The sequence below is a fragment of the Micromys minutus genome, assembly GCF_963924665.1.
Source record: "Micromys minutus genome assembly, chromosome: 13".
Lineage (NCBI taxonomy): Eukaryota > Metazoa > Chordata > Mammalia > Rodentia > Muridae > Micromys > Micromys minutus.
Genome location: NC_137982.1, coordinates 48,530,501 through 48,557,820, shown reverse-complemented (window position 1 = coordinate 48,557,820; position 27,320 = coordinate 48,530,501). Strand labels below are relative to the sequence as shown.

Sequence of the window (27,320 nt, the reverse complement as noted above, 5' to 3'; positions counted from 1 at the left end):
TTTTCTAAAACCATATTCTTATATATCCCTATTTACATTTAGTTCCACCAAGTGCTCCTACCAGACCTGAAGTCTACTACGTGTCCGCCAATGCTATGTCAATTCGGTGGGAAGAACCCTACCATGATGGCGGGAGTAAAATTGTTGGCTACTGGGTTGAGAAGAAAGAACGTAACACCATTCTTTGGGTGAAAGAAAACAAAGTACCGTGCTTAGAGTGTAACTACAAAGTTACAGGCTTAGTAGAAGGACTAGAATATCAGTTCCGAACATATGCACTCAATGCAGCAGGTGTCAGCAAGGCCAGCGAAGCATCAAGACCCATCATGGCTCAAAACCCAGTTGGTATGTAGATATTGCTACATAGATAACAACTATGTCTGTTACTATCCCTAGTATTAGAAACTCAGTTGTACTTTTAACTCTATTTTTGTATCCCTCCTAGATCCACCCGGTAGACCAGAAGTGACAGATGTCACAAGGTCAACGGTGTCACTAATCTGGTCTGCGCCCGTGTATGACGGAGGCAGCAAAGTCGTGGGCTACATCATAGAACGGAAGCCAGTCAGTGACGTGGGAGATGGCCGCTGGCTGAAGTGCAACTACACCATTGTCTCTGATAATTCCTTCACCGTGACCGCTCTCAGTGAAGGGGACACTTATGAATTCCGTGTGTTGGCCAAGAACGCGGCAGGTGTGGTTAGCAAAGGTTCTGAATCGACAGGCCCTGTAACTTGCAGAGATGAATATGGTAAGAAATAGCCAACGTATTTCCCTCAGTTCACTCACTCCAGTGTTTTCCTTTCAACCCTAAGTGGGTATCTGAACTGTCAGATACTCATCTGTATCTACTTTTGCCTATTAACAGCTCCACCAAAAGCCGAACTGGATGCCAGATTACAGGGCGATCTGGTGACCATCAGAGCAGGTTCGGATCTTGTTCTTGATGCTGCTGTTGGTGGCAAACCTGAGCCCAAAATCATCTGGACCAAAGGAGACAAAGAACTGGATCTCTGCGAAAAGGTTTCTCTGCAGTACACCGGCAAGCGAGCAACTGCTGTAATCAAATACTGTGACCGGGGCGACAGTGGGAAGTACACTCTCACTGTGAAGAACGCCAGCGGGGTCAAGTCCGTATCTGTCATGGTCAAAGTTCTTGGTAAGCAGCACAAAGGCGCTCTTTTGTACCATGGTAGCACTTTCAAGGATGGCGCCCATTGTGACTTGTCACCCTGCCTGTTTCAGATTCTCCTGGCCCGTGTGGAAAGCTCAGTGTCAGCAGGGTGACTGAGGAGAAGTGCACCTTAGCCTGGAGCCTTCCACAGGAAGATGGAGGAGCAGAGATAACTCACTATATCGTAGAGAGACGGGAGACTAGCAGGCTCAACTGGGTGATCGTCGAGGGGGAATGCCTGACCGTGTCCTACGTGGTTACCAGACTCATCAAGAACAATGAGTACACGTTCCGAGTGAGAGCAGTGAACAAGTACGGCCTTGGTGTGCCAGTTGAATCAGAGCCAATTGTGGCCAGAAACTCTTTCAGTGAGTATTAACTCTTTAAAACATTTTAGCGATTTAAAGTGCTAATGGGTTGAGAAGGGTAGTCATGCTCACGGTGGTTATGCGCGATCCTGATCTTTCTCGTTTGCATTAAATACCAACAGCAATCCCATCACAACCCGGCATACCAGAGGAGGTTGGTGCTGGCAAAGAACACATCATTATTCAGTGGACGAAACCGGAATCTGATGGTGGTAATGAAATCAGCAACTACCTAGTGGACAAACGCGAGAAGAAGAGCTTGCGCTGGACACGTGTCAACAAAGACTATGTGGTTTACGACACCAGACTAAAGGTGACCAGCCTCATGGAAGGCTGTGATTATCAGTTCCGGGTGACGGCCGTGAACGCTGCTGGCAACAGCGAACCCAGTGAAGCTTCAAACTTCATCTCATGCAGAGAGCCATCATGTGAGTTCTAAGACCATAACCTGGCCACAACCAGAATCACATGACATGACTCCAAGAACTTGAGAATTCATAAAACACATATAACTAGTTTAGTGTATACTTACTGTGACCTTAAATCTATACAGGATTTTAGTCTTTACATTACTGGCAGCAGCTAGCATTGCTGAAAACTGCTGTGATATTTGTCTGATCTATGAAAAGCAATAAATTGTTCTAATACCAACATGAGAGATATATTTTGTAAGTCTTCTAGGAGAGTCAAAAAATAAGTTCTACTGATAAGTATTAAGTAAAGCATCCGATGTTATAATCAGACAGGACTAACAAAGTAAGTATTACATGTCCTTCAAAAATAACATCTAGGCTTTTATAGAGTTTGAGCAGAGGAAAAAGGCAAGACCAGATTCCTGCATTCAAGAGAGATATAGGACGATATGTCATACAAATCCAGGGAAAGAGGGACAACTAAATAAAAGTCCCTAAGAAAAGCTAAGAAAGGAACTTAGTGCAGAGAGAATATGCCATTGCTAGCCAAAGTGAGAGACAGAAATAGCTGCACCTCCTGAGCAATCTAAATCTTGTAACAATACAGTGTTGCCCTAGAGTAGCAAAGCTTCAAACACTGCTATGAAAATCGTCTTCATAAGTCCTGAATGCCTCTGTGACTCCTGAGAAGAGATTTGTAATTTCCAAAGCTGCTGCTTCTGTGCAACGCCTATATCTCTTTTAAATTTCAGACACCCCTGGACCACCTTCTGCTCCAAGAGTTGTGGATACCACCAAGCGCAGTATTAGTTTGGCATGGACCAAGCCCATGTATGATGGTGGTGCTGACATCATAGGGTACGTCCTTGAAATGCAAGAGCAGGACACGGATCAGTGGTGCCGAGTGCATACTAACGCCACAATAAGAAACAACGAGTTCACCGTGCCGGACCTTAAGACGGGCCAGAAGTACTCCTTCAGGGTTGCTGCGGTGAATTCCAAGGGTATGAGTGACTTCAGCGAGACAACTGCTGAGATTGAGCCCGTGGAAAGACAAGGTATTTGACGCAGAAACACAGATGTGCGTTGTTTTCCCGCCCCAGCTATTCACACATTAACTGCATATTCGTTTATTTTGCAGAAATACCAGACCTTGAGCTTGCAGATGATCTGAAGAAGACTGTGATCATCAGGGCGGGAGCCTCCTTGCGCCTGATGGTGTCAGTATCTGGAAGACCTTCTCCTGTCATCACGTGGAGCAAGAAAGGCATTGACCTTGCTAATCGGGCAATTATTGACAACACAGAGAGCTACTCTTTACTCATTGTGGACAAAGTTAATCGGTATGATGCTGGGAAATACACAATTGAAGCTGAAAACCAGTCTGGCAAGAAATCAGCAACAGTCCTGGTGAAAGTCTATGGTAAGTAACTTTCTTAGGTTAACTTGGGAGTAGAGACCATGAAAAGGCATACCTTGGCCTGTTATTGATTACATCACCAGAGGAGGCCTACATTGATTGTATTTTTCTGTAACGCACACACAAAGTATCAATTAATCGATGAAGAGCGAGTATGCATCTTTCCTTCTGGTTTTTTTTTTTTTTTTAGATACTCCTGGTCCCTGTCCTTCAGTGAGTGTTAAAGAGGTTTCAAGAGACTCTGTGACCATCACTTGGGAAATCCCCACAATTGATGGTGGTGCTCCAGTCAACAATTACATCATTGAGAAGCGAGAAGCTGCCATGAGAGCGTTCAAGACAGTGACCACCAAGTGCAGCAAGACTATGTACCGAGTGTCTGGGCTGGTGGAGGGAACTATGTACTACTTTAGAGTGCTTCCTGAAAACATCTACGGCATCGGAGAGCCTTGCGAAACAACAGACGCGGTTCTGGTCTCAGAAGTACCTCTGGTGCCCACAAAACTAGAAGTGGTTGATGTCACCAAATCCACCGTGAGCCTCGCTTGGGAGAAGCCACTCTATGACGGTGGAAGCCGACTCACCGGATATGTTCTTGAGGCCTGCAAAGCCGGCACCGAGAGATGGATGAAAGTTGTCACTTTGAAGCCCACAGTCTTAGAGCACACTGTTATTTCCCTGAACGAAGGCGAACAGTACTTGTTTAGAGTGAGGGCCCAAAATGAGAAAGGTGTGTCAGAACCAAGAGAGATCGTCACGCCAGTGACCGTACAAGACCTCAGAGGTAGGTACTGAATGCCTATAGAAATGCAAAATAAATGAAAACATTGAGGATTCAAGACACTTCCCCTTCAAATCATACATGAAAATAAGTGCCTGGTTTCTCTCTTACAGTGTTGCCAACAATTGACCTTTCTACAATGCCTCAAAAGACCATCCATGTCCCAGCTGGCAGACCGATTGAGCTGGTGCTACCCATCGCTGGCCGTCCACCACCTACTGCTTCCTGGTTCTTCGCTGGTTCTAAACTGAGAGAGTCAGAGCGGGTCACAGTGGAAACCCACACAAAAGTCGCCAAGCTAACCATCCGTGAAACTACTATAAGAGATACCGGAGAATATACGCTCGAATTGAAGAATGTTACCGGAACCACGTCAGAGACCATAAAAGTTATCATTCTCGGTAAGTATTGTGGAACAGGGTTACAATTTAGTCGTCGGTGGTTAAGTCGCCAGTTTTGATGTGAAGTACAAATTCATCTCCTGATTTCTTTACCTTTTAGACAAACCTGGTCCACCAACTGGGCCCATCAAGATTGATGAAATTGACGCCACATCAGTTACTATATCCTGGGAACCTCCCGAATTGGATGGCGGTGCTCCACTGAGCGGCTATGTGGTAGAACAGCGCGACGCTCATCGGCCAGGATGGCTGCCGGTTTCGGAGTCGGTAACAAGACCGACATTTAAGTTCACCAGACTCACTGAAGGAAATGAATACGTGTTCCGCGTGGCTGCAACAAACCGCTTTGGGATCGGCTCGTACTTGCAGTCTGAGGTCATTGAATGCAGAAGCAGCATCAGTAAGTTCTTGGAATCCTCCACCATTTTCCCTGTATCTGACTCTGGATTGAGTCTATACACTCTGATGAGATGAAAATAGCTTGTAAAATTGACTCCTGGGTTCTCCTAAGGATTCTAAACAGCTTTGCTTGGAAGCTTCCAACAGCGTTAGAGTTATTTATTTATTTATTTATTTATTAGCTTCTTTACTTGGTTGAAAGAAAGGAAAAAGAAAAAAAGTTTGAGGAAAAAAAGAATGGAAAGATGGAGGAGGAAATAAAGGGAGGAAGAGAAAAAGCATGCAAGGGAGGGACTATAGACAACCCAATAGAAGAAAGTATAAAATGTGTGCTTAATAAATATTTATAAAATAAGATACAACAAAAAATGGAAAAGACACAAAAGTGAATGTGCTGGAGAAACGTTCATTTGTCTGGCATAGCATCTAAAATACACACAAACTGGACTTCACTCATGTTGACATATTTTTGACAGGTATTCCTGGACCTCCAGAAACATTACAGATATTTGACGTCTCCCGTGATGGCATGACACTTACTTGGTATCCACCTGAAGATGACGGTGGCTCTCAAGTGACTGGCTATATCATTGAGCGTAAGGAAGTGAGAGCTGACCGGTGGGTCCGTGTGAATAAAGTACCCGTGACTATGACACGGTACCGCTCCACTGGCCTTATTGAAGGCTTAGAATATGAACATCGGGTCACAGCCATTAATGTAAGAGGAACCGGAAAACCAAGTCGTCCTTCCAAACCCACTGTGGCCATGGATCCAATTGGTAAGTACATTTAGTATGCGCCAAGTTTATTTGAGATACAACTGTTATGTGGTGAAACGCATCCTTCTAAAGTATATAGTTCTACGAGTTCTGAGAAATTCAGCTTTGGAATCACCACCACAACACAACAATGCTAACAATCTACATAGTCAGCCACACCCTGAATTTGTTACACAGCACAGTCAATACACAACCTTGCAGCAGCTGTAACAAGGATTTTTTTTTTTTTTTTTGTCTATTTTTCCCCTGTAGCTCCACCAGGAAAACCACAAAATCCAAGAGTTACAGACACAACAAGGACATCCGTGTCCCTGGCCTGGAGTGTTCCAGAAGATGAAGGTGGATCTAAAGTCACAGGGTACTTGATTGAAATGCAGAAAGTAGATCAACGTGAATGGACCAAATGTAACACCACCCCAACCAAGATTCGGGAGTATACCCTAACACACCTACCTCAGGGTGCTGAATACAGATTCCGTGTCCTAGCTTGTAATGCTGGTGGACCTGGAGAACCTGCTGAGGTACCAGGAACAGTCAAAGTCACAGAGATGCTAGGTAAAATACATGACTGTTTGCTTGTTGTTAGAATTGCCTTATGACTTTTTCCTACCCGGCCATTCAAAAAGAAAAAAAAAATCTAAATTGTAATCCTTTCTTTTCCCTCAGAATACCCTGACTATGAACTTGATGAAAGATACCAGGAAGGCGTCTTTGTTCGACAAGGTGGGGTCATCAGGCTTACTATACCAATCAAAGGAAAACCATTCCCAATATGCAAATGGACCAAGGAAGGCCAGGACATTAGTAAGCGGGCCATGATCGCAACATCTGAAACACATACTGAGCTCGTGATCAAAGAAGCAGACAGAGATGATTCTGGGACTTATGACTTGGTTCTGGAAAACAAATGTGGCAAGAAGACCGTTTACATCAAGGTCAAGGTAATAGGCAGTCCCAACACTCCAGAAGGGCCACTCGAATATGATGACATACAAGCCCGCTCCATAAGAGTCAGCTGGAGACCCCCTGCTGATGACGGTGGTGCTGACATCCTGGGCTATATCCTTGAGAGAAGAGAGGTACCCAAGGCTGCCTGGTATACCATTGACTCCAGAGTCCGAGGCACATCTTTGGTCGTAAAAGGCCTCAAAGAAAATGTGGAATACCATTTCCGTGTCTCAGCAGAAAACCAGTTCGGCATAAGCAAACCCTTGAAATCTGAGGAGCCAGTCATACCAAAGACACCACTGAGTAAGTGCTCTTTCAGCCACAGAGGTATAAAAAGTCAGTTGGAATGCTTACGTTGCTTAAGTTACGAACCCCGGCCCACGAGATCTGAGATTGCGCTCTGATCCTCATGTGTGCTTTTCACTTGTGTTTGTAGATCCTCCAGAACCTCCAAGCAATCCTCCTGAAGTACTTGACGTGACCAAAAGTTCCGTTAGCTTGTCATGGTCTCGACCTAAAGATGACGGTGGCTCTCGAGTTACAGGCTACTACATTGAGCGTAAGGAGACATCTACTGACAAGTGGGTCAGACACAACAAAACCCAGATAACCACCACGATGTACGCCGTCACCGGCCTTGTGCCCGACGCCGAATATCAATTCCGTATCATTGCACAGAATGACGTTGGCCTTAGTGAGACCAGCCCTGCTTCTGAACCAGTTGTTTGCAAAGATCCCTTTGGTAAGTAGAGTTTCCAAATGGGACAAAAAAAAAAAAAAAAAAAAAAAAACCAATGAAGCAAGCCAGTTTTTTGCCTTTTACTTTTTCCCACCAGTAAACCTAATTCTTTTCTCAACTGCCTTGACTATTTCAGATAAGCCAAGCCAACCAGGAGAACTTGAGATTCTTTCAATATCCAAAGACAGCATCACTCTCCAGTGGGAGAAACCTGAATGTGATGGTGGCAAAGAAATCCTTGGATACTGGGTTGAATATAGACAGTCTGGAGACAGTGCTTGGAAGAAGAGCAATAAAGAACGGATCAAGGACAGACAGTTCACCATTGGAGGTTTGCTAGAAGCTACTGAATATGAGTTCAGAGTATTTGCTGAAAATGAGACTGGCCTCAGCCGACCACGGAGAACAGCTGTGTCTGTTAAGACAAGACTAACATGTAAGTGACCTACAGTGCTCTCTTTATGGGTTACAAATGAAACCCATGGAAACTAATTCTTCCTGTAGTGTAAGTTAACTCTCCTGCTGGCATTTTTGTATTTAGGGTGGCTTCTGGTCAAATATATTAGCTATTACATGTGTGTGCACGTCAAAGCCCTCAATTTTAATTCTACCCTTCCCTGCTCAAGTTTAACTTAGACTATAGGATCTAAGCATTTTTTTCTGGAGCAGTTTCCCCTTCTGATGTAATAAACTTTTTGGTTTTATTGCCTGTTAGTGGAATTTGGAAGGTTAACAGACATACTTCACTCCAGTGAGCCTAAGTAAGAACAAGAATCTTGTAAACTGGCCAAGACCTCACATTACGTCCTGATGCCCTTTCAATCATAAAAAGTTACAACATGATACAGTAGGGGTGATTCGTTCACGAAATCACCACTTTTCATCTGACCCCAGAAAAATAAACAAGCCCTAGAAATACATCATAGCACCTATAAAAGCTTAATCAATAGGATAATCCATCACGGACATGCGCAGACAGATTATAGATTCAACAGTGATGATGCATTTAACTATCTTTCTTCACGTGCAGCCGGGGAAGCCCCAGGAGTGCGCAAAGAAATGGCCGATGTGACCACCAAATTGGGCGAAGCCGCTCAGCTCTCCTGCCAGATCGTGGGAAGGCCCCTTCCTGACATTAAATGGTACCGATTTGGTAAAGAGCTCACACAAAGCCGAAAGTACAAAATGTCTTCAGATGGGCGCACACATACTCTGACAGTAATGACAGAGGAACAGGAAGATGAAGGCGTTTACACATGTGTAGCCACAAACGAAGTAGGAGAAGTAGAAACCAGCAGTAAGCTCCTTCTTCAGGCGGCACCACAGTTCCATCCTGGTTACCCGCTGAAAGAAAAGTATTATGGTGCCGTGGGATCTACACTTCGGCTCCATGTCATGTACATTGGTCGCCCGGTACCTGCCATGACTTGGTTCCATGGCCAGAAACTTTTGCAGAACTCGGAAAACATTACCATTGAGAACACCGAACACTACACTCATCTTGTCATGAAGAATGTCCAACGCAAGACTCATGCTGGGAAATACAAGGTTCAGCTCAGCAATGCCTTTGGGACAGTTGATGCCACCCTAGATGTGGAAATACAAGGTATTTTGCTTTTGCTTTCGGTGAGTTTCCTTTCAAAGATCTCTGGAGGCACACTGTGAAACCCACTGCATCTGCGTTTTCTCTCAACAGACAAACCAGACAAGCCTACGGGACCCATTGTGATCGAAGCACTACTCAAGAACTCTGTGGTCATCAGCTGGAAACCACCTGCCGATGATGGTGGCTCCTGGATCACCAATTATGTGGTGGAGAAGTGTGAGGCCAAGGAAGGTGCTGAATGGCAATTGGTGTCTTCAGCCATCTCGGTGACAACTTGTAGAATTGTGAACCTCACAGAAAATGCCGGCTATTACTTCCGAGTCTCAGCTCAGAACACCTTTGGCATCAGTGAGCCACTTGAGGTCACATCCATTGTGATCATCAAGAGTCCTTTCGGTGAGTATGAAATAAAGTCTGAGGGGAAATGGAATCCATATAACATACGATCTGTCTCCCTTTCATTGAGTGTTTCTATATTTTAAAGGGGAATGTGCATATCGCATCCTCTTTTTGGAGTCACATAGAACTTTAGAATAATTCTGCTTATTTAACATGAGATTTCTTTTTTAAATGAAGCTATCTTAAACACGGCCAATCTTTTAATTTCCTAATAGAAAAGCCAAGTGTTCCTGGTAAACCAACCATCACAGCAGTCACAAAGGATTCTTGCGTTGTGGCTTGGAAGCCACCTGCAAGCGACGGGGGTGCAAAGATCAGAAATTACTACCTTGAGAAGCGAGAGAAGAAGCAAAACAAGTGGATTGCCGTGACAACGGAAGAGATTCGAGAAACCGTCTTCTCAGTGCAAAACCTCATCGAAGGTCTTGAGTATGAGTTCCGTGTAAAATGTGAAAACCTGGGTGGAGAAAGTGAATGGAGTGAGATATCAGAACCGGTCACTCCGAAATCCGATGTCCCAATTCAGGCTCCGCACTTCAAGGAGGAGCTGAGAAACCTGAATGTAAGGTATCAGAGCAATGCCACTTTGGTCTGCAAGGTGACTGGTCACCCCAAGCCTATTGTGAAATGGTACAGACAAGGCAAAGAAATTATCGCAGATGGACTCAAGTACAGAATTCAAGAATTTAAGGGTGGTTACCACCAGCTCATCATTGCAAGTGTCACAGATGATGATGCCACAGTGTACCAAGTCAGAGCGACCAACCAAGGGGGATCTGTGTCCGGCACTGCTTCCTTGGAAGTGGAAGGTAAAGGCAAATCTGTTAACATCCGTTTGGTGTTCGACAACCTATTGTTTGTTAATTTGTCGGGTGAAGTCTTAGGAAACTAAATTATGTTCTTTGCTCTTTTACCTTGATACAGTTCCGGCTAAGATACACTTACCCAAGACTCTGGAAGGCATGGGAGCAGTTCATGCTCTCCGAGGGGAAGTGGTCAGCATCAAGATCCCCTTCAGTGGCAAGCCAGACCCTGTGATCACCTGGCAGAAAGGACAAGATCTCATTGATAATAATGGCCACTACCAAGTGATTGTCACAAGATCCTTCACGTCACTTGTCTTCCCCAATGGAGTGGAGAGAAAAGACGCTGGCTTCTATGTCGTCTGTGCCAAGAACAGGTTTGGAATTGATCAAAAGACAGTAGAGCTGGATGTTGCCGATGTCCCCGACCCACCCAGGGGTGTCAAAGTGAGTGACGTCTCACGAGATTCTGTCAACTTAACTTGGACAGAGCCAGCTTCTGATGGTGGTAGCAAAGTCACCAACTACATTGTTGAGAAGTGCGCAACTACTGCAGAGAGATGGCTCCGCGTGGGACAGGCCCGGGAAACACGTTACACGGTGATCAACTTATTTGGAAAAACAAGTTACCAGTTCCGAGTAATAGCTGAAAATAAATTTGGCCTAAGCAAGCCATCGGAGCCCTCAGAACCAACGGTTACCAAAGAGGACAAGACCAGAGCTATGAATTATGATGATGAGGTAGATGAAACCAGAGAAGTCACCACAGCTAAAGCATCGCACTCCAAAACGAAAGAACTCTACGAGAGATATATGATCGCTGAAGATCTGGGGCGTGGTGAGTTTGGAATTGTCCACCGTTGTGTTGAAACATCCTCAAAGAAGACATTCATGGCCAAATTCGTTAAAGTCAAAGGGACCGATCAGGTTTTAGTGAAGAAAGAGATTTCCATTCTAAACATTGCCAGGCACAGAAACATCTTATACCTCCATGAGTCATTCGAAAGCATGGAAGAATTAGTTATGATCTTTGAGTTTATATCGGGACTGGACATATTTGAACGCATCAACACGAGTGCCTTTGAACTCAATGAAAGAGAAATCGTAAGCTACGTCCGCCAAGTCTGTGAAGCCCTGGAGTTCTTACATAGCCAGAACATTGGCCACTTTGACATTCGACCAGAAAATATCATTTACCAGACAAGAAAGAGCTCCACTGTTAAAATAATAGAGTTTGGTCAAGCACGTCAGCTGAAGCCGGGAGACAACTTCAGGCTTCTGTTTACTTCCCCTGAATACTATGCCCCTGAAGTCCACCAGCATGATGTCGTCAGCACTGCCACAGATATGTGGTCACTTGGTACACTGGTGTACGTGCTGCTGAGTGGGCTCAACCCATTTTTGGCTGAAACTAACCAACAGATGACTGAGAACATCATGAATGCCGAATATACTTTTGACGAAGAAGCATTCAAAGACATTAGCCTGGAAGCGATGGATTTTGTTGACCGGCTGTTGGTGAAAGAGAGAAAATCTCGCATGACAGCATCAGAAGCCCTGCAGCACCCATGGCTGAAGCAAAGGATCGACAGAGTCAGCACTAAAGTCATCAGAACCCTGAAACACCGGCGGTACTACCATACCCTGATAAAGAAAGACCTCAATATGGTGGTCTCAGCAGCCCGGATCTCCTGCGGTGGTGCAATACGATCTCAGAGGGGAGTGAGCGTGGCTAAGGTTAAAGTGGCATCCATTGAAATCGGCCCTGTCTCTGGGCAAATTATGCACGCCATTGGCGAAGAGGGCGGATATGTCAAATATGTATGCAAGATCGAAAATTACGATCAGTCTACCCAGGTGACCTGGTACTTTGGCGTGAGGCAGCTGGAAAACAGTGAGAAATATGAAATCACCTATGAAGACGGAGTGGCCACCATGTATGTCAAAGACATCACCAAATTTGATGATGGAACCTACAGATGCAAAGTTGTCAATGACTACGGCGAAGACAGCTCTTACGCAGAGCTGTTCGTTAAAGGTGTGAGGGAAGTCTCTGACTACTACTGCCGCAGAACCAAGAGAGTCAAGCGCAGAACAGATGCGATGAGGCTCCTTGAAAGGCCGCCAGAATTTACCCTGCCTCTCTATAACAAGACGGCATATGTGGGTGAAAATGTCCGCTTTGGAGTAACTATTACTGTCCACCCAGAACCTCGTGTGACGTGGTACAAATCGGGTCAGAAAATCAAGCCAGATCACGATGACAAGAAATACACATTCGAGTCTGACAAGGGTCTTTATCAATTAACAATCAACAGCGTCACCACAGAAGATGATGCTGAATACACTGTCGTGGCAAAGAACAAGCACGGTGAAGACAGCTGTAAGGCAAAGCTGACTGTGACTTTACATCCTCCCCCGACAGAAACCACACTCAGACCCATGTTCAAGCGGCTGCTGGCGAACGCTGAATGCCATGAAGGCCAAAGTGTCTGCTTTGAGATCAGGGTGTCTGGCATCCCTGCACCGACATTAAAATGGGAGAAAGATGGCCAGCCGCTGTCCCTTGGGCCCCACATTGAAATTGTCCATGAAGGCTTAGACTATTATGCATTGCACATCAGGGATACTTTGCCCGAAGACACGGGTTATTACAGAGTCACGGCCACAAACACAGCCGGATCCACCAGCTGCCAGGCTCACTTACAAGTAGAAAGGTTGCGCTACGTCAAGCAGGAATTCCAGAGTAAAGAGGAGCGTGAACGCCACGTCCAAAAACAGATCGACAAGACACTGAGGATGGCTGAGATTCTATCTGGGACCGAAACTGTGCCGTTGACTCCCGTAGCCCAAGAGGCTCTGAGGGAAGCTGCCATACTTTACAAGCCAGCGGTGAGCACCAAGACTGTCAAAGGAGAATACCGACTTCAGACGGAGGAAAAGAAAGAGGAGAGAAAGCTCCGCATGCCTTACGAAGTCCCAGAGCCACGCAGGCCCAAACAAGCCACGGTAGAGGAAGACCAGCGCATCAAGCAGTTCGTGCCGATGTCTGACATGAAGTGGTACAGGAAGATCCGGGATCAGTATGAAATGCCTGGGAAACTTGACAGAGTTGTCCAGAAGAGGCCCAAGCGCATCCGCCTTTCAAGATGGGAGCAGTTCTACGTGATGCCTCTTCCTCGGATCACTGACCAGTACCGACCTAAATGGCGGATCCCCAAACTGACCCAAGATGATCTGGAAATGGTGCGGCCGGCCCGACGGCGTACCCCTTCCCCTGACTATGATCTCTATTACTACAGACGTAGGAGACGCTCTCTAGGTGACATCTCGGATGAGGAGCTCCTCCTCCCCATCGATGACTACCTGGCAATGAAAAGAACAGAGGAAGAGAGGCTGCGTCTGGAAGAGGAGCTCGAGCTGGGCTTTTCGGCTTCACCTCCCAGCCGCAGCCCCCCACACTTTGAGCTTTCGAGCCTGCGTTCCTCTTCTCCGGCTCATGTCAAGGTGGAGGACAGGAGAAGAGACTTCAGGTACTCAACCTATCACATCCCTACCAAGGAAGAAACCAGCACAAGTTACGCAGAGCTCCGGGAACGGCACGCCCAGGCCTCCTACAGGCAGCCGAAGCTCCGGCAGAGGATCATGGCTGAGAAGGAAGAAGAGGAGCTACTGCGGCCGGTGACAACCACCCAGCGTCTCTCAGAATACAAAAGTGAGCTTGACTACATGTCAAAGGAAGAAAAGTCTAAAAAGAAATCAAAACGACAGAGGCAAGTGACAGAGATAACGGAAATCGAAGAGGAATATGAAATCTCAAGACGAGCTCACAGGGAATCGTCGTCCTCTGTGTCCAGACTCCTGAGACGCCGGCGCTCCTTGTCTCCAACTTACATTGAGTTAATGAGACCAGTGTCTGAGCTGATCCGGTCCCGCCCACCACCTGCCGAGGAATCTGAAGATGACGCAGAAAGAAGATCTCCTACTCCTGAAAGAACTCGTCCACGTTCTCCCAGCCCTGTGTCTAGTGAGCGATCCCTCTCAAGATTCGAGAGGTCTGCAAGATTTGACATCTTTTCCAGATACGAGTCTATGAAAGCTGCCTTAAAGACTCAGAAGACATCAGAAAGGAAGTACGAGGTGCTGAGCCAGCAGCCTTTCACGCTGGACCATGGCCCTCGAATCACATTGCGGATGCGGTCCCACAGAGTTCCATGTGGCCAAAACACACGCTTCATCCTAAATGTCCAGTCTAAGCCCACGGCTGAGGTGAGGTGGTACCACAACGGTGTGGAACTCCAAGAGAGCAGTAAGATTCATTATACCAATACAAGTGGGGTTCTGACCTTGGAGATTCTGGACTGTCAGACAGAGGACAGTGGAACCTACCGTGCTGTGTGCACCAACTACAAAGGGGAGGCGTCTGACTATGCGACCCTGGATGTAACTGGCGGAGATTACACCACCTATGCATCCCAGCGCAGAGATGAGGAGGTTCCCAAGTCAGTCTTCCCTGAGCTGACAAAAACAGAGGCATACACAGTTTCGTCATTCAAGAGGACGTCTGAGATGGAGGCCGCTTCTTCGGTCAGGGAAGTGACGTCACAGATGACAGAGACGAGGGAAAGTCTCTCGTCCTACGAGCATTACGCCTCCGCAGAGATGAAAAGTGCCACATCTGAGGAAAAGTCGCTGGAAGAAAAAGCCATGGTGAGAAAGATTAAGACGACCCTGGCAGCGAGAATTTTAACGAAGCCGCGATCCATAATGGTCCACGAAGGCGAGTCTGCGAGGTTTTCCTGTGACACCGATGGGGAGCCGGTACCAACTGTGACCTGGCTGCGGGAAGGACAAACTGTGAGTACTTCTGCTCGTCACCAAGTGACCACCACCAAGTACAAATCGACCTTCGAGATTTCCTCAGTACAGGCTTCTGATGGGGGCAACTACAGCGTGCTCGTCGAAAACCTGGACGGAAAGCAAGAAGCACAGTTCACGCTGACCGTGCAGAAGGCCAGGGCTATTGAAAAAGCTGTGACATCACCACCCAGAGTCAAGTCTCCAGAGCCTCGGGTCAAGTCCCCAGAAACAGTGAAGTCTCCCAAAAGGGTGAAATCTCCAGAACCTGTAACTTCTCCTCCAAAAGCCATGTCACCCACGGAGACAAAGCCTGTAACAGAGAAGAGTCAACAGCTTCCAGTCTCTGCCCCACCCAAGATAACTCAGTCCCTGAAAGCAGAAGCCTCCAGAGACATTGCAAAGCTCACCTGTGCGGTTGAAAGTAGCGCACTGTGTGCAAAAGAGGTCACCTGGTATAAAGATGGCAAGAAACTCAAGGAAAATGGGCATTTTCAGTTTCATTACTCAGCAGACGGTACCTACGAACTCAAAATCCACAACCTTAGCGAAACTGATTGCGGAGAGTATGTTTGTGAGGTCTCCGGTGAAGGAGGGACTTCCAAAACCAGCTTCCAGTTTACTGGACAGTCCTTCAAGAGTATCCACGAGCAGGTGTCAAGCGTATCAGAAACTAAGAAATCGGTTCAAAAAACTACTGAGTCAGCAGAAGCCAAGAAATCCACTCAGAAAACTGCTGAGTCAGCAGAAGCAAAGAAACCTGCACAGAAAACTGCTGAGTCGGCAGAAGTAAAGAAACCTTCACAGAAAACTGCTGAGTCAGCAGAAGCAAAGAAACCTGCACAGAAAACTGATGAGTCAGCAGAAGCAAAGAAATCTGCACAGAAAACTGCTGAGTCAACAGAAGCCAAGAGGCAGGAACCAATAGCTCCTGAATCAATTTCCTCAAAGCCAGTAATTGTTACTGGGCTGAGGGATACAACAGTTTCTTCAGACAGTGTTGCTAAATTTGCAGTTAAAGTTACTGGAGAGCCCCAGCCAACTGTCACCTGGACAAAGGATGGAAAGGTAACCAATTCTAAAATGGCCTTTATTTTTCTAGAAAAAAAAAATCTAATGCTAGTCATTCACATGCCCTAAAGAAATTTCCATATTAAGCTATTATCTAAAACCCCAATCACTTGCTTTCCTCAGGCTGTCGCACAAGGCAGTAAATACAATCTCTCTAACGACAAAGAAGAATTCATCTTAGAAGTCCTCAAGACTGAGACCTCTGATGGCGGACTTTATGCCTGTACAGTGACGAATTCTGCTGGCTCTGTGTCCTCTAGCTGCAAGCTAACAATAAAAGGTGTGTGGGTTTGCTCTGAACCAATGTTTCCCAAAGAACAGTCTTAATAGTTTCTGAAGACAAACATACACAATTTTAAAGTTAAACATTTTCTAATCCTGACACACAGATTCACGGTTAATATAGTATTAGCATAAAAGGTAAGCGTGGTTGTGTGCAATGCTATATAAGATCTCACAGGTTCTCAGAACCATTTAAGAATAAAGTCAGACAGAGCTATGGTCTGTAGCCTGGAGTCATTACCCTGGGTTATAGCAGGAGAATAAGGGAGTTAACCTCAGTTGTATAATAAATTTGAAGTCAGCCTAGGCTAAATAGTAAGATTAAATGAACATTGTGTGAATACACAACATGGTAGTTCCTCTCAAACTTTTATCCTTGACATTTTCCAAGGAACACAAACTTAGCAAATGAGCCACAGTCATATCCTAGTTAAAATTAGCTCATCGCAGTCTTTCAAAAGATGTTTCAGTTGCTTGAAATCTCCAAAGCTGTAATCCAAACCTTTGCCTACCCTGCTCAAGATGTGAGTCCCCTCGTGTGAGTCCGCCCCCCTTAATTCTTAATTTAAGATAGTTTAAGAAACTATTACACCCAATCTCAAAAGTCCTGAGACGACTTTCTCCAATGGGAACAGACACTTGGCATTACGTTCAGATGATAGAGAAGTTGACACTGACTATATCACACAGTAGAATCTGCAGAAGTGGAAAGGGCACATTCCAATTAAGTCTACTTACAGAGGTTTCTTTCTTTCTTTCTTTCTTTTTTTTAGCTGTAAAAGACACCGAGGCACAGAAAGTATCTACCCAGAAGACCTCTGATGTTACATCGAAGAAGAAAGCGAGTGTCCAAGAGGAAATTTCTCAAAAAGTCCTAACATCTGAAGAAATCAAAGTGTCAGAGGTAAAATCTCATGAAAAACTGGCCATCAAGGAGGAAGCATCCAAAGTTCTGATCGCTGAAGAGGTCAAGAAGTCAGCAGCAGCCTCCCTGGAGAAATCCATTGTCCATGAAGAAGTCACCAAAACCTCACAGGCGTCAGAAGAAGTCAAAACTCACGCGGAAATCAAAACATTGTCTACCCAGATGAACATAACCAATGGACAGAAAGTGACCCTGAAAGCCAACATAGCTGGGGCCACAGATGTGAAATGGGTCCTGAATGGCACTGAGCTTCCTAACTCAGAAGAATACAGATACGGGGTATCTGGCAGTGACCAAACCCTCACTATTAAGCAAGCCAGTCACAGAGATGAAGGAATCCTCACCTGCATAGGCAAAACTAGCCAGGGCGTTGTCAAGTGTCAGTTTGACTTGATCCTAAGCAAAGAACTCTCAGATGCTCCAAGCTTCATCTCACAGCCCAGATCTCAAAACATTAATGAGGGACAAAATGTTCTCTTTTCTTGTGAGATCAGTGGAGAGCCATCCCCTGAAATTGAGTGGTTTAAAAATAACCTGCCAGTAAGTTGAAATTTTGAATGCATTTTGGAGAAAATTGGAAAATATAGCATCCCTAGCCGAAGACTTCAATGCCTCTTTCCTGTTGTTTTTTTCTTTTAGCTTTCCATTTCTTCGAATATCAGTGTGAGTCGCTCCAGAAACGTGTACACTCTTGAGATCCAACACGCATCCGTAAGTGACAGCGGAAAGTACACAATTAAGGCCAAAAATTTCCGTGGCCAGTGTTCAGCAACAGCCTCCCTCACAGTACTCCGTAAGTACATCCTGGCCATCACCCCGCAGAGGTCAAGGGGTAAAGTGGGGGTCGCTTGTGTTTCAAACACAGAAAAGTCTCAAAAGACCTAAGAAAACTGCACGTGTAAGAGAGACGGGCATCTTGTATGAATTCACCCTCATATTCGGTGTCTCTAAATGGAAATTTTGGTAAGTTAAATTTTGGAAGTAAAGCTACCAACAGCCCTGTAAGGCTTCCAGAATATTCCAAATGTCAATTATCTTGTATGTGGTTAGTTGGTTTTATTTTCTCCTCTCGATTTCTAGCACCTGCATGTAGTAATATTAGAAATTTAAGGATCATTTCTTGGAGCCATTGAGGTAGCTCTTGACAACTGTATGCATACACATACATATATGTATGTATCTGCTTCCGCTTCAACGGCAAAGTGTTTGGATGTGTTTCTGTGTGTGTGTCCGTAAGTTTTCACTCTCGTTAAGCCGCCGTCAGATGTCACCAAGTAACTGTCTTCGATGTCCCCTGTGTATCTGCTATGCTCCACAGCTCTAGTGGAAGAACCGCCCAGAGAGGTAGTATTGAAGACGAGCGGGGACTTGAGCTTGCAAGGAAGCTTCTCGTCACAGTCGGTCCAAATGTCTGCCTCTAAGCAGGAGGCTTCCTTCAGCAGCTTCAGCAGCAGCGGCGCTAGCAGCATGACTGAGATGAAGTTTGCAAGCATGTCTGCCCAAAGCATGGCCTCCATGCAAGAGTCCTTTGTAGAAATGAGTTCCAGCAGTTTTATGGGGAAATCTAGTATGACACAACTGGAAAGCTCAACCAGTAGAATGCTCAAAGCAGGCGGAAGAGGTGAGTAATGCAATTCCTGGTAGAGGCAGATAAAAACCACGTAGCGCGGCACAGTTTTAGAGCAGTGGTCCTCAACCTTCCTAATGCTGCGACCCTTTAGTAAGGTTTCTCACGTTGTGTGGTGGCTCCCAACCATGACATTATTTTTGTTGCTACGCCCTAAACGGTGATTTTGCTACCGTCATGAATCGTAACATAAAATTTCTTTGGCTGGCCATACGTTGAGAACCGCCATCTTAATGGGTTAAAATTCAATAAAAGGTGAATGGGATTTCTTGTTTTCGGTGATCCTGAGACCCTTCCATTGCCGTTTCACACAGGAATTCCACCTAAAATCGAAGCTCTTCCCACTGATATCAGCATTGATGAAGGCAAAGTTCTAACGGTGGCCTGTGCTTTCACTGGAGAGCCTACTCCAGAAATAATATGGTCCTGTGGTGGCCGGAGAATCCAAAGCCAAGAACAGCAAGGAAGATTCCACATTGAAAACACAGAGGACCTGACAACCCTGATCATCATGGACGTACAAAAACAAGATGGCGGACTTTATACCCTGAGCTTGGGGAATGAATTTGGATCTGACTCTGCCACCGTGAATATTAATATCCGCTCTATGTAAGAGGGCCAGGGCCACGGGCGGGGGCCCTTACACTCTATGCTCATCCATAATCTCTCTCAAATGATTCACATGGACTAATCTTTCTGATCTGTAAATATTTAAAGTAGTTTTGTATCCATCTAAATGAGTCACAGTTCCCAAACTATGCATTTCAATCCTTTCATACTTGACCTGAGAATTATTTGCTAACAACATGTACATACTGTATACAGCCGGACTCACGGTTATAAAGTTTTGTACCATTTGTTTTATGACATTTTACACTGTAACTTTTGAAACTAACTGTTGGTGGGAGAAAGTTTCCTATGGATTACGGAGCGAATACCCTGCCAATACCTAAATCAATCTTTGTGCCTCAACATGCTGTTGATGTCTAAGAATGCCTCAGTGGGTTGAGAAATTCCCCACTGAAGATGTCCTAGCCAGCTAAGAAAAGGATGCTGCTGTACATGCCCCTGGCATGTGCAGATACCTATTGAATCAGAAATGTAAGGCGTTGGTGATGTTTGCATCTACCCTCCTGTAAGCAACACTTTAACGTCTTACGTTTTCTCTGATGACGTCACACTTAGAATGACCCTGACAAACATGACCAGAGCAAAGTGTAACGGCCAACACTTTGTTCGCTCACTTCACACTGTCCCTGACATCAAGAGTGCGTGGGTAACTTGGAAAAGTACCATCTCCTGGCCATCCCCTCGTTGAGCCAAGTTATTCAAGTGCTCCTGTGCCAGAGTAGTGTGGACTCCTGGAGGTCTTGGGTGCAGCGAATGCCTCGTGTGGTAGTTCTAAATTTAAATTTCACCGGAAACTGGGCAAATAAGCAGTGAGCCACAGCAAAATAATAGCAATGGAAATGTCACCACAAATGAAGCTGTCGTTAAAACAACTCTACCAACTGCCCATAAAAAATTACTAATTTGATGTAGACCTTTTCATGCAAGTGTATGTTCAATTGGTAGTTGGACCTCCTTGAGATTTAAAAAAATAAATAAATAAAGCAAGCTATCTGCACCTCAAAACGTGTGGTTGGTTGTTTTCTGTGCAATTCTTGAGAGGAATTATAGCTTCCACTCAGTACATGAGTTAACAGACAGTAACAGAAACTGCAAGTTCCAGTATTAAAAACATATTCAAAGCACACTGCTATATTAGATGAGTTCAATAATTTTGTTTTAAAGGCCTAGTTATAGTACTCAGGAATAAATCTATCCACAAAGATTTGTCTTCCAAACTTATCAAGAAAGATGGTTTCATACGGAATAATTCAACTAAATTGACTACTACAGCTACAGAGCAAACAACAGGCCTTAGGATTAAATGAAGATTTTAGGTAATATAGCCAGTTCAAACAACTGAGCATGGGAGACATGACTCAGCAGTTCTGAGCACTGGCTGTTCTTCCAGAGGGTTCGATTCCCGGCATCCACATAGTGATTTGTAGCAGTGATTTGTAACTGTCTATAACTCCAGTTCTAGAGTACCAGGCCCCCTTTCTGGGCACCAAGCATGCATGTAGTACACATACATGCAGGCAAAGCAAACACTTCCATAAAATAAAAGAATTTCTAAAAACTGATAATATAATTAGTACTAAAAAGGCTTATGCCATAAAAATCTATATTTGTCCACTTAAATTAACTAAAAATCATTGTCAACATACAAAGATGACCACTTACCTAAAGTGACATCAATATTAACTGTAAGAGACCAAAACCGAAGACAAGATACTTTAATTTTTTTTCTTCGCTAAAAGACCACTCTGGGTCTTTATTAACAGATTCAGCAAGTTTTCTGCTTTAAGTCAGATTTCCTAAACGCAGAACCCTGATTCTTGCTTCAGCACAATCTTGAGTACGATCTTGTGAGCTGCCCACCTTAGGTGGAGTCATGCTCTGTTCACAGACATGGCTGCCTACCTGGTAAATACTCAGTCGGAGCTCTTCGGCAGGTGATCAAGACAAACATTCTCATCAGCTAAGTCCTTGATGACTATCACAGAAAGGAGCAACAGGACAGAGGATAAACAACACAAGAATGTAGAATGAGCAAATACCCCCCCACACACACACACCTGATCTCAGGGAGCACAAAGCCACTGAGAAGCTTCAAGAAGCAAAGATTCCCCTTTGTCTGGCCCTTAAGTCAATCAGCAACTGTAGTCTTTGGGACTGAGAAGGGAAGGAGAGACGGAAGACAGACAAGAGAGCCCCTGTAGGGCAGGGTGATTTCTGCTTACTGGGGCATCTAAACTGCCAACAGTCCAGAAACTTCAAGTGAGAGAGATCCCAACACATATTCCTCTGGCAATAAGGGATCCACCAGTCCCAAATCTCACCTTCGATAATTGTCTGTGCTTCACAATGAGAGACTGGGGCTGATAACTCAGCCTGTAGTAAAAATGTTGGCTAAGCAAGAGGACTTGAATTCATTCTCCATAAAACAGACAAAGCAAAAGAAAAGAAAACCAAAATGTGGTGGCATAGATTTGTAATCTCAGTGGTCAGAAGGATAGTCCAGCCAACCCAGCCTAGTCAGGAAGCCCAGAGCCGATGACAGCTCCTGCCTACAAAACCATTGTGGCAGCTCCTGAGGAGAAATGACACCTAAGATTGCCCTCTGGCATCCACAGTCAATTGTTCACCCACACTCATTCGAGGGCAGGTTGGAAAAGGTGACTCCCTGAGGGTGACTCGGGTTTGATGTGTGGGCAACATAAGGTATGGCTTCTTATCAGCCACGGCCCATGACTGCTCAGATACCTAGTGGAGGGTGATGTCAGCAACTTCTTTCAAAGGAGGGAGGAATGTACTGAAGCCAAGGCCTGGTTTGCATTTTTCCACCTCAGTAGAAGCTCCCGGCTGGACCACAGGACATTGCTGATGGGAACTGCCCTGGGACCCTGGCTCCTGCCACCTTTCTCCTAGCTCCTCTGAAAACAGCGCCTCCCACTGAGGTGGATGTCAGTGCTTGCTCCCAGCTCTCCTGCCTTCAATAATCTGGGGAGTCTGGTGAATGGGTCCCTGGTTCCTTGGTGCTACATCTCCAAGTCATATTAATTGTCCTTTCCCCATTCCCATCAACTATGGGCAACAGAGAGCAGGAAAAAAACAAACAAAACAAAAAACAAAAAAACAACAAAAAAAAAAAAAAACCAGCAGAAAAAAACAAAACAACAAAACCACCACAGTCCTCCCAGATTCCAACCCACAAAACTTGCTGGCTCTTGTCACTATTCCCCTGCCCTTTCTTCCTCTTTGATAATCCACACCCTGGATACGGAGCAAGAATATGTTGAAATTACACACCTGCATTGAAGACATGTAAGGTGACCTGGATGCTAGCCTCAAACCTAGGATCTGGTGTGTATGAGCTGGAGTTGATTACGGAGCTTCACCGTTCCTCAGTGTTCTCATCCATAAGACGGGAATGACACTTTCAATACTGTTGGAAGGACTAGGCCAGTTACTACAGTAAAGTTCATATAGTGGTGCCTAGCATGGCAGCCGAGAAAATACAAGCAAGTTCTTAGGGGCCACCATGCAGAAGAGAGAAGCGACCCTGGAGTCTCACCGATGGTCACCAAATGCATGAATCTGCTGGGGCAGTTGCAAACAAGAACCATGACTGCCTTGCACAAAAGAAAAACAACTCAGTTCTGGAGATTAGAAACCCAAAAGTATGTCTGCAGGGTTGTTCCCAATATCTATAAGGGGAGAACCTGCCCCAAACCTCAGTTCATGGACGTCTATTTCCCAACCTTCAGGGCGACAGTCATGCAGGGCCAGGATACATCTTAATTCACTTTATCTCTTCAAAGACCCCATCTCAAATAAGGTCACACCCTGTGGTACTAGAGGTTGAGAATCTAACATCTCTTTGAGGGAAGAGTCAAAACTCAACTTGTAATACTAGAAATGAAAGGCATACCCACCATCAAACACTTTGCTGGAGTCTTCCCAAACATGGTCATCCTCTACCCAGCAGTAGTGGGTTATATATAGTAGGGTAGATGAGCCAGGAATAGCCAGTTAAGAAAAAAGCTGGATGCCCACATCCATGGTCACCAAGCCCAGTAAGAATATTTTCAGACTGTTCCAGGACGATAAAGGAAATGGTGGTACCAAATGCGATTTTTAGGAAAATTGACAACGTTCAGTTTCCTTGCATCAGGAGAAAGCAATCTGCTGGATAAAGGCCTTTGAACACAGGGTAGTCCAGGGATGTGCACTGCATAGCTGTAGATTACAAAGGCTTGGTTCGACGTCTTTGAATAGTCATATTTCCCGTTCCTCTGGATATCCATAAATTCCTATACAACCAACCAATACCAGCCCCAAAACACCCATGAAGGACCTGGTGCTCTGAATTCCCTTTCCTTGTGCAGGGAGAGGCTGTGAATATACCTTGTTTAAGGCACCTCCCAAACCAGGTGCTTCTAAACAGAGCCTTAAGGACTAAGGTTTCTTGCTAGGGATAAGGTATAAATTCCCTGAGTTTAAAGCGACAACCCCAGGGTTTTCAAGGGAACCTTGGTACCAAACAGCCTTAGAGGAATATGGGGGTCACAATTCTTCCCTTAAACTGCTGCCCATGACTGAAGCGGGCTTCTATGTGGCAGCTGCCAACTCAAAAAACCACCACAATCTGCTTGAGATTCTGGACAGGTGAGAAATAAAGGTCATACTAGCTGCCCAATGTGCTGTGAAACTTGCCCATAAGGAGGGCAACTATCCTCCCCTACGCAGGCACACAGGAAGCTCAACTGTTGCCTTGTCAATACAAAGCCCACTTACGGAGTACTTACTCTCAGCAGAGAGAGCATTGGAAGGAAGGCTGATCATGGAAGAACACTGACTGCAGCTTGCTTCTCCATTACTGAGATAAAACGCTAACCAAAACCAACTTAGAGCAAGAAAAGCTTTTGTTTCTCCATTCCCTGCTGCAGCTCATCAAGCCAAGCCCATGCAGGAGGTGGAGGCTGTTGAAAAAGGCAATGTACTGGCTCATGGCCTGTGGCTTCCCAGCTCTCTCCTTACTCAGGACAGAGACTGTTGAAGGGATCTTAATGGCTCACTGCCTTTGCCTTCCTCTCTTGTCCCAGGATCACCTGCAAAGGGGTGGTACCACCCAGTGAGCTGGGCCATGCCACACCATTCACTAATCAAGAAAATGTCCACAGACCAACCTGATGGATACAGGCAGTTCCTCAATTGAGGTTCCCTCTTCCCAGGTTGAAAAGATTCTGGCTAATGCATGCTTGGAGTGTATGGCTCTGGCAGGCCTGCCCTTCTCTCCCATCCCCTCTGCCTGGCTAAAAACCCTACATTCCTAAAGGTAGCCCCCAGGGTCTATTCCCTTATTTGGATTCTTCCTCCTCCTCCTGAGGTAACACCAAGGTCCAGCTATCAAAGTATTTTAAGTCCAGCAATTAAAAAGGCCCCTTGGCTTACCTAATTAACACGCCCACTTAAAATGAAACACCTAATCCTTACACAGGGTTTCCCCCTTGTGCCTTTATAAACCATCACTTTTCGAAGTGCCACATTTGTCTACTTTCTATCTAGAGGCACTCCTCTGTCCTGGCCCATCTCCCTTTCCCCTTCTCTCCTCTCCCCCTTCTCTTCCTCTAGCTTCTTTCTGTCTTGGTTCCTTAACTCCACCCTGTCTCTGGGGCAAATAAATCTTTTTAGTGTTGAGAACCTGGTCTTTGGGAGTCCTGAGCAGATACTTTTCCTTTCACAGGTAACTCTGACTCTAGTTTTGGTCAGGTTGACAACAGCTAACCAGCACATTACCCAAAGTCACTATAGGCTGCAGACCTGGATCCTCAAAACCCTGGCCTATATATACATGTCTTGCCACTACTTCCTTAGGAAAAAAGCCAGACCCACTAAATGACGGAGGGTAAGATAAGTTGCTTGTTTAGGGCAGAATAGTTTGCATTCTGTTCCAATTTGAAGCTCAGCTCTACCCTTCAGTTTATTCCCTATTTACAAAACCAAAACAAAACCTCACTTGCAATGCTGCCAATCTGTGGTCCTCTCAGAAAGCTGAGGCTGGAAACTCCACCCATTGAAACTTTACTGAGCCAGGAAAGGGGGAGGGTGCTTACCTGACTCAGCTTGTTGTGGCAGTAGTGGGGGCAAAAGTTTCCTAGAAACTATCACTGGGTCCTAGAGTAAAAGCAAAACCCACATTTTCCCATTCGTTCCTCAGATATCCTGACAAAATATTCAGCCTGATTCCTGAGGGCTGACTTGAGGCAATGGCCACCAGACAGTCCTTAGAATGTTTAAGGTGGGGTGTTGCCATAGTAATGGAGCTTTCTTTGTGTGGTAAGTGTTTGGTGGACATTATTCAATACTATGAACCTACTTCTGGACTTGCCCTAAGAAAATAGTCCAGCAAAATTGTGCTGGCTTGTTTTATGTCAATCTGACACAAAATAGTCATCTGAAAGGAGGGAACCTCAATGAATAAAATGCCTCCATAGATCAGCTGTGAGGCATTTTCTTAACTAGTGATTGAGAGGGGAGGGCCCAGACCAGTGTGGGTGGAGCTGTCCCTGGGCTGGTAGTCATGAATTCTGTAAGAAAGCCGGCGAACAACCCAGAGGAAGCAAGCCAGTAAGCATCATCCCTCCATGGCCTCCTGCCTCCAGGTTCCTTGCCCTGTTTGAGCCCCTTTCCAACTTCCTTCAATAATGAACAGTAACATGGAAACATAAGCTAAACAAACCCTTTCCTTTCCAGTTTGCTTTTGGTCATGGTGTTTCATTGCTAGCATAATGATGTAGCTGAATCCAGATTTGGTTCCTTTACAGAACAGGTCTCTGGATTCCCCTAATCTTGAAAGCCCTGCAGACACCGAGGGTGCAGGCACCAGAAATGAAAAGAAAGCACTGAAGTCAAGGGTCTCCAAGGATCTCAACAATCCCATGCCCCAGACTACGAAAGAGACAACCCACGAGCAACAAGCACTCCTGACTTGCTGTTACCTTAAAATCCAGAAAAGTCAGCACAATCTAATCCCCAAAATGCAAGAAACCCTTAAGCTTCACAATTTACTTCCAAGTGCTAATTCACAGATTAAATCCTGGACAGAAACTCATCCACAGTCCCAGGTAATCTGCAGACTGAGGGAGGAGGAACCCGGGGCCTAGGAGCTATGGCTTAGTCTGATCAATATAGCAAAACTTCTAAGGAAATGTAATTCAACATCTACACATAGATCAAGGTATGCATCCTCAAAAACAAAAACAAAAAAAAAAAAAAACAAAAAAAAACCTGATTCTACAAATGTGTGTGGGTCAAGGACAAAGGGCCCCAAGGTCACAGTTTCGGGACACAGTGACCTACCAAGCCTTCAAGTGTGCCTATGTAGACAGGCAGAATGCAAACTAAAAATGACTGCCTTTTATTTTTAAAGTATTTACAATAAAATAATTCACAAACCTGTCTATTTGGGGAAGGCAATAAAAAACAGAATTCCCTCTATTTCTACAAGTTCAAAAGCTTGAAATACTCACTATAAACCTACTATTGTAGGGGAGAAACAGCTATCAGAAAAAACATCAGAAACACCATATTCTGCAAGGTATATGGTTTTAAAAAAAGACTGCCCACATCATCATTTCTTTTTCCAAATTGAACATGTGAAATGCAGGTTATGAGTGGGCTGGTTCCACTAAACAAAGGGTGCTCTAATGACCC

At 45.2% G+C, this 27,320-nt stretch overlaps 1 protein-coding gene across 4 annotated transcripts in view; it reads left to right on the top strand.

Annotated features, from left to right (window-relative positions):
- The window catches only part of TTN (titin), a 266,446-nt gene extending 245,819 nt beyond the window's left edge, over positions 1-20,627 (top strand). For all 4 annotated transcript variants that reach the window (XM_080927461.1, XM_080927460.1, XM_080927459.1 and 1 more), the window contains 24 exons: positions 43-345; positions 446-751; positions 869-1,159; positions 1,246-1,542; positions 1,665-1,970; positions 2,708-3,013; positions 3,097-3,378; positions 3,566-4,159; positions 4,270-4,557; positions 4,658-4,957; positions 5,433-5,735; positions 5,988-6,290; positions 6,402-6,986; positions 7,120-7,425; positions 7,559-7,858; positions 8,453-9,028; positions 9,119-9,424; positions 9,643-10,236; positions 10,352-16,155; positions 16,282-16,438; positions 17,214-17,905; positions 18,005-18,158; positions 18,684-18,986; positions 19,307-20,627. In XM_080927461.1, the coding sequence (XP_080783587.1) occupies positions 43-345; positions 446-751; positions 869-1,159; positions 1,246-1,542; positions 1,665-1,970; positions 2,708-3,013; positions 3,097-3,378; positions 3,566-4,159; positions 4,270-4,557; positions 4,658-4,957; positions 5,433-5,735; positions 5,988-6,290; positions 6,402-6,986; positions 7,120-7,425; positions 7,559-7,858; positions 8,453-9,028; positions 9,119-9,424; positions 9,643-10,236; positions 10,352-16,155; positions 16,282-16,438; positions 17,214-17,905; positions 18,005-18,158; positions 18,684-18,986; positions 19,307-19,605 (13,955 nt within the window). In that variant the 3' untranslated portion in view covers positions 19,606-20,627. The remainder of the gene's footprint in view (positions 1-42; positions 346-445; positions 752-868; positions 1,160-1,245; positions 1,543-1,664; positions 1,971-2,707; positions 3,014-3,096; positions 3,379-3,565; positions 4,160-4,269; positions 4,558-4,657; positions 4,958-5,432; positions 5,736-5,987; positions 6,291-6,401; positions 6,987-7,119; positions 7,426-7,558; positions 7,859-8,452; positions 9,029-9,118; positions 9,425-9,642; positions 10,237-10,351; positions 16,156-16,281; positions 16,439-17,213; positions 17,906-18,004; positions 18,159-18,683; positions 18,987-19,306) is intronic.
- Positions 20,628-27,320: the final 6,693 nt, after the last annotated feature.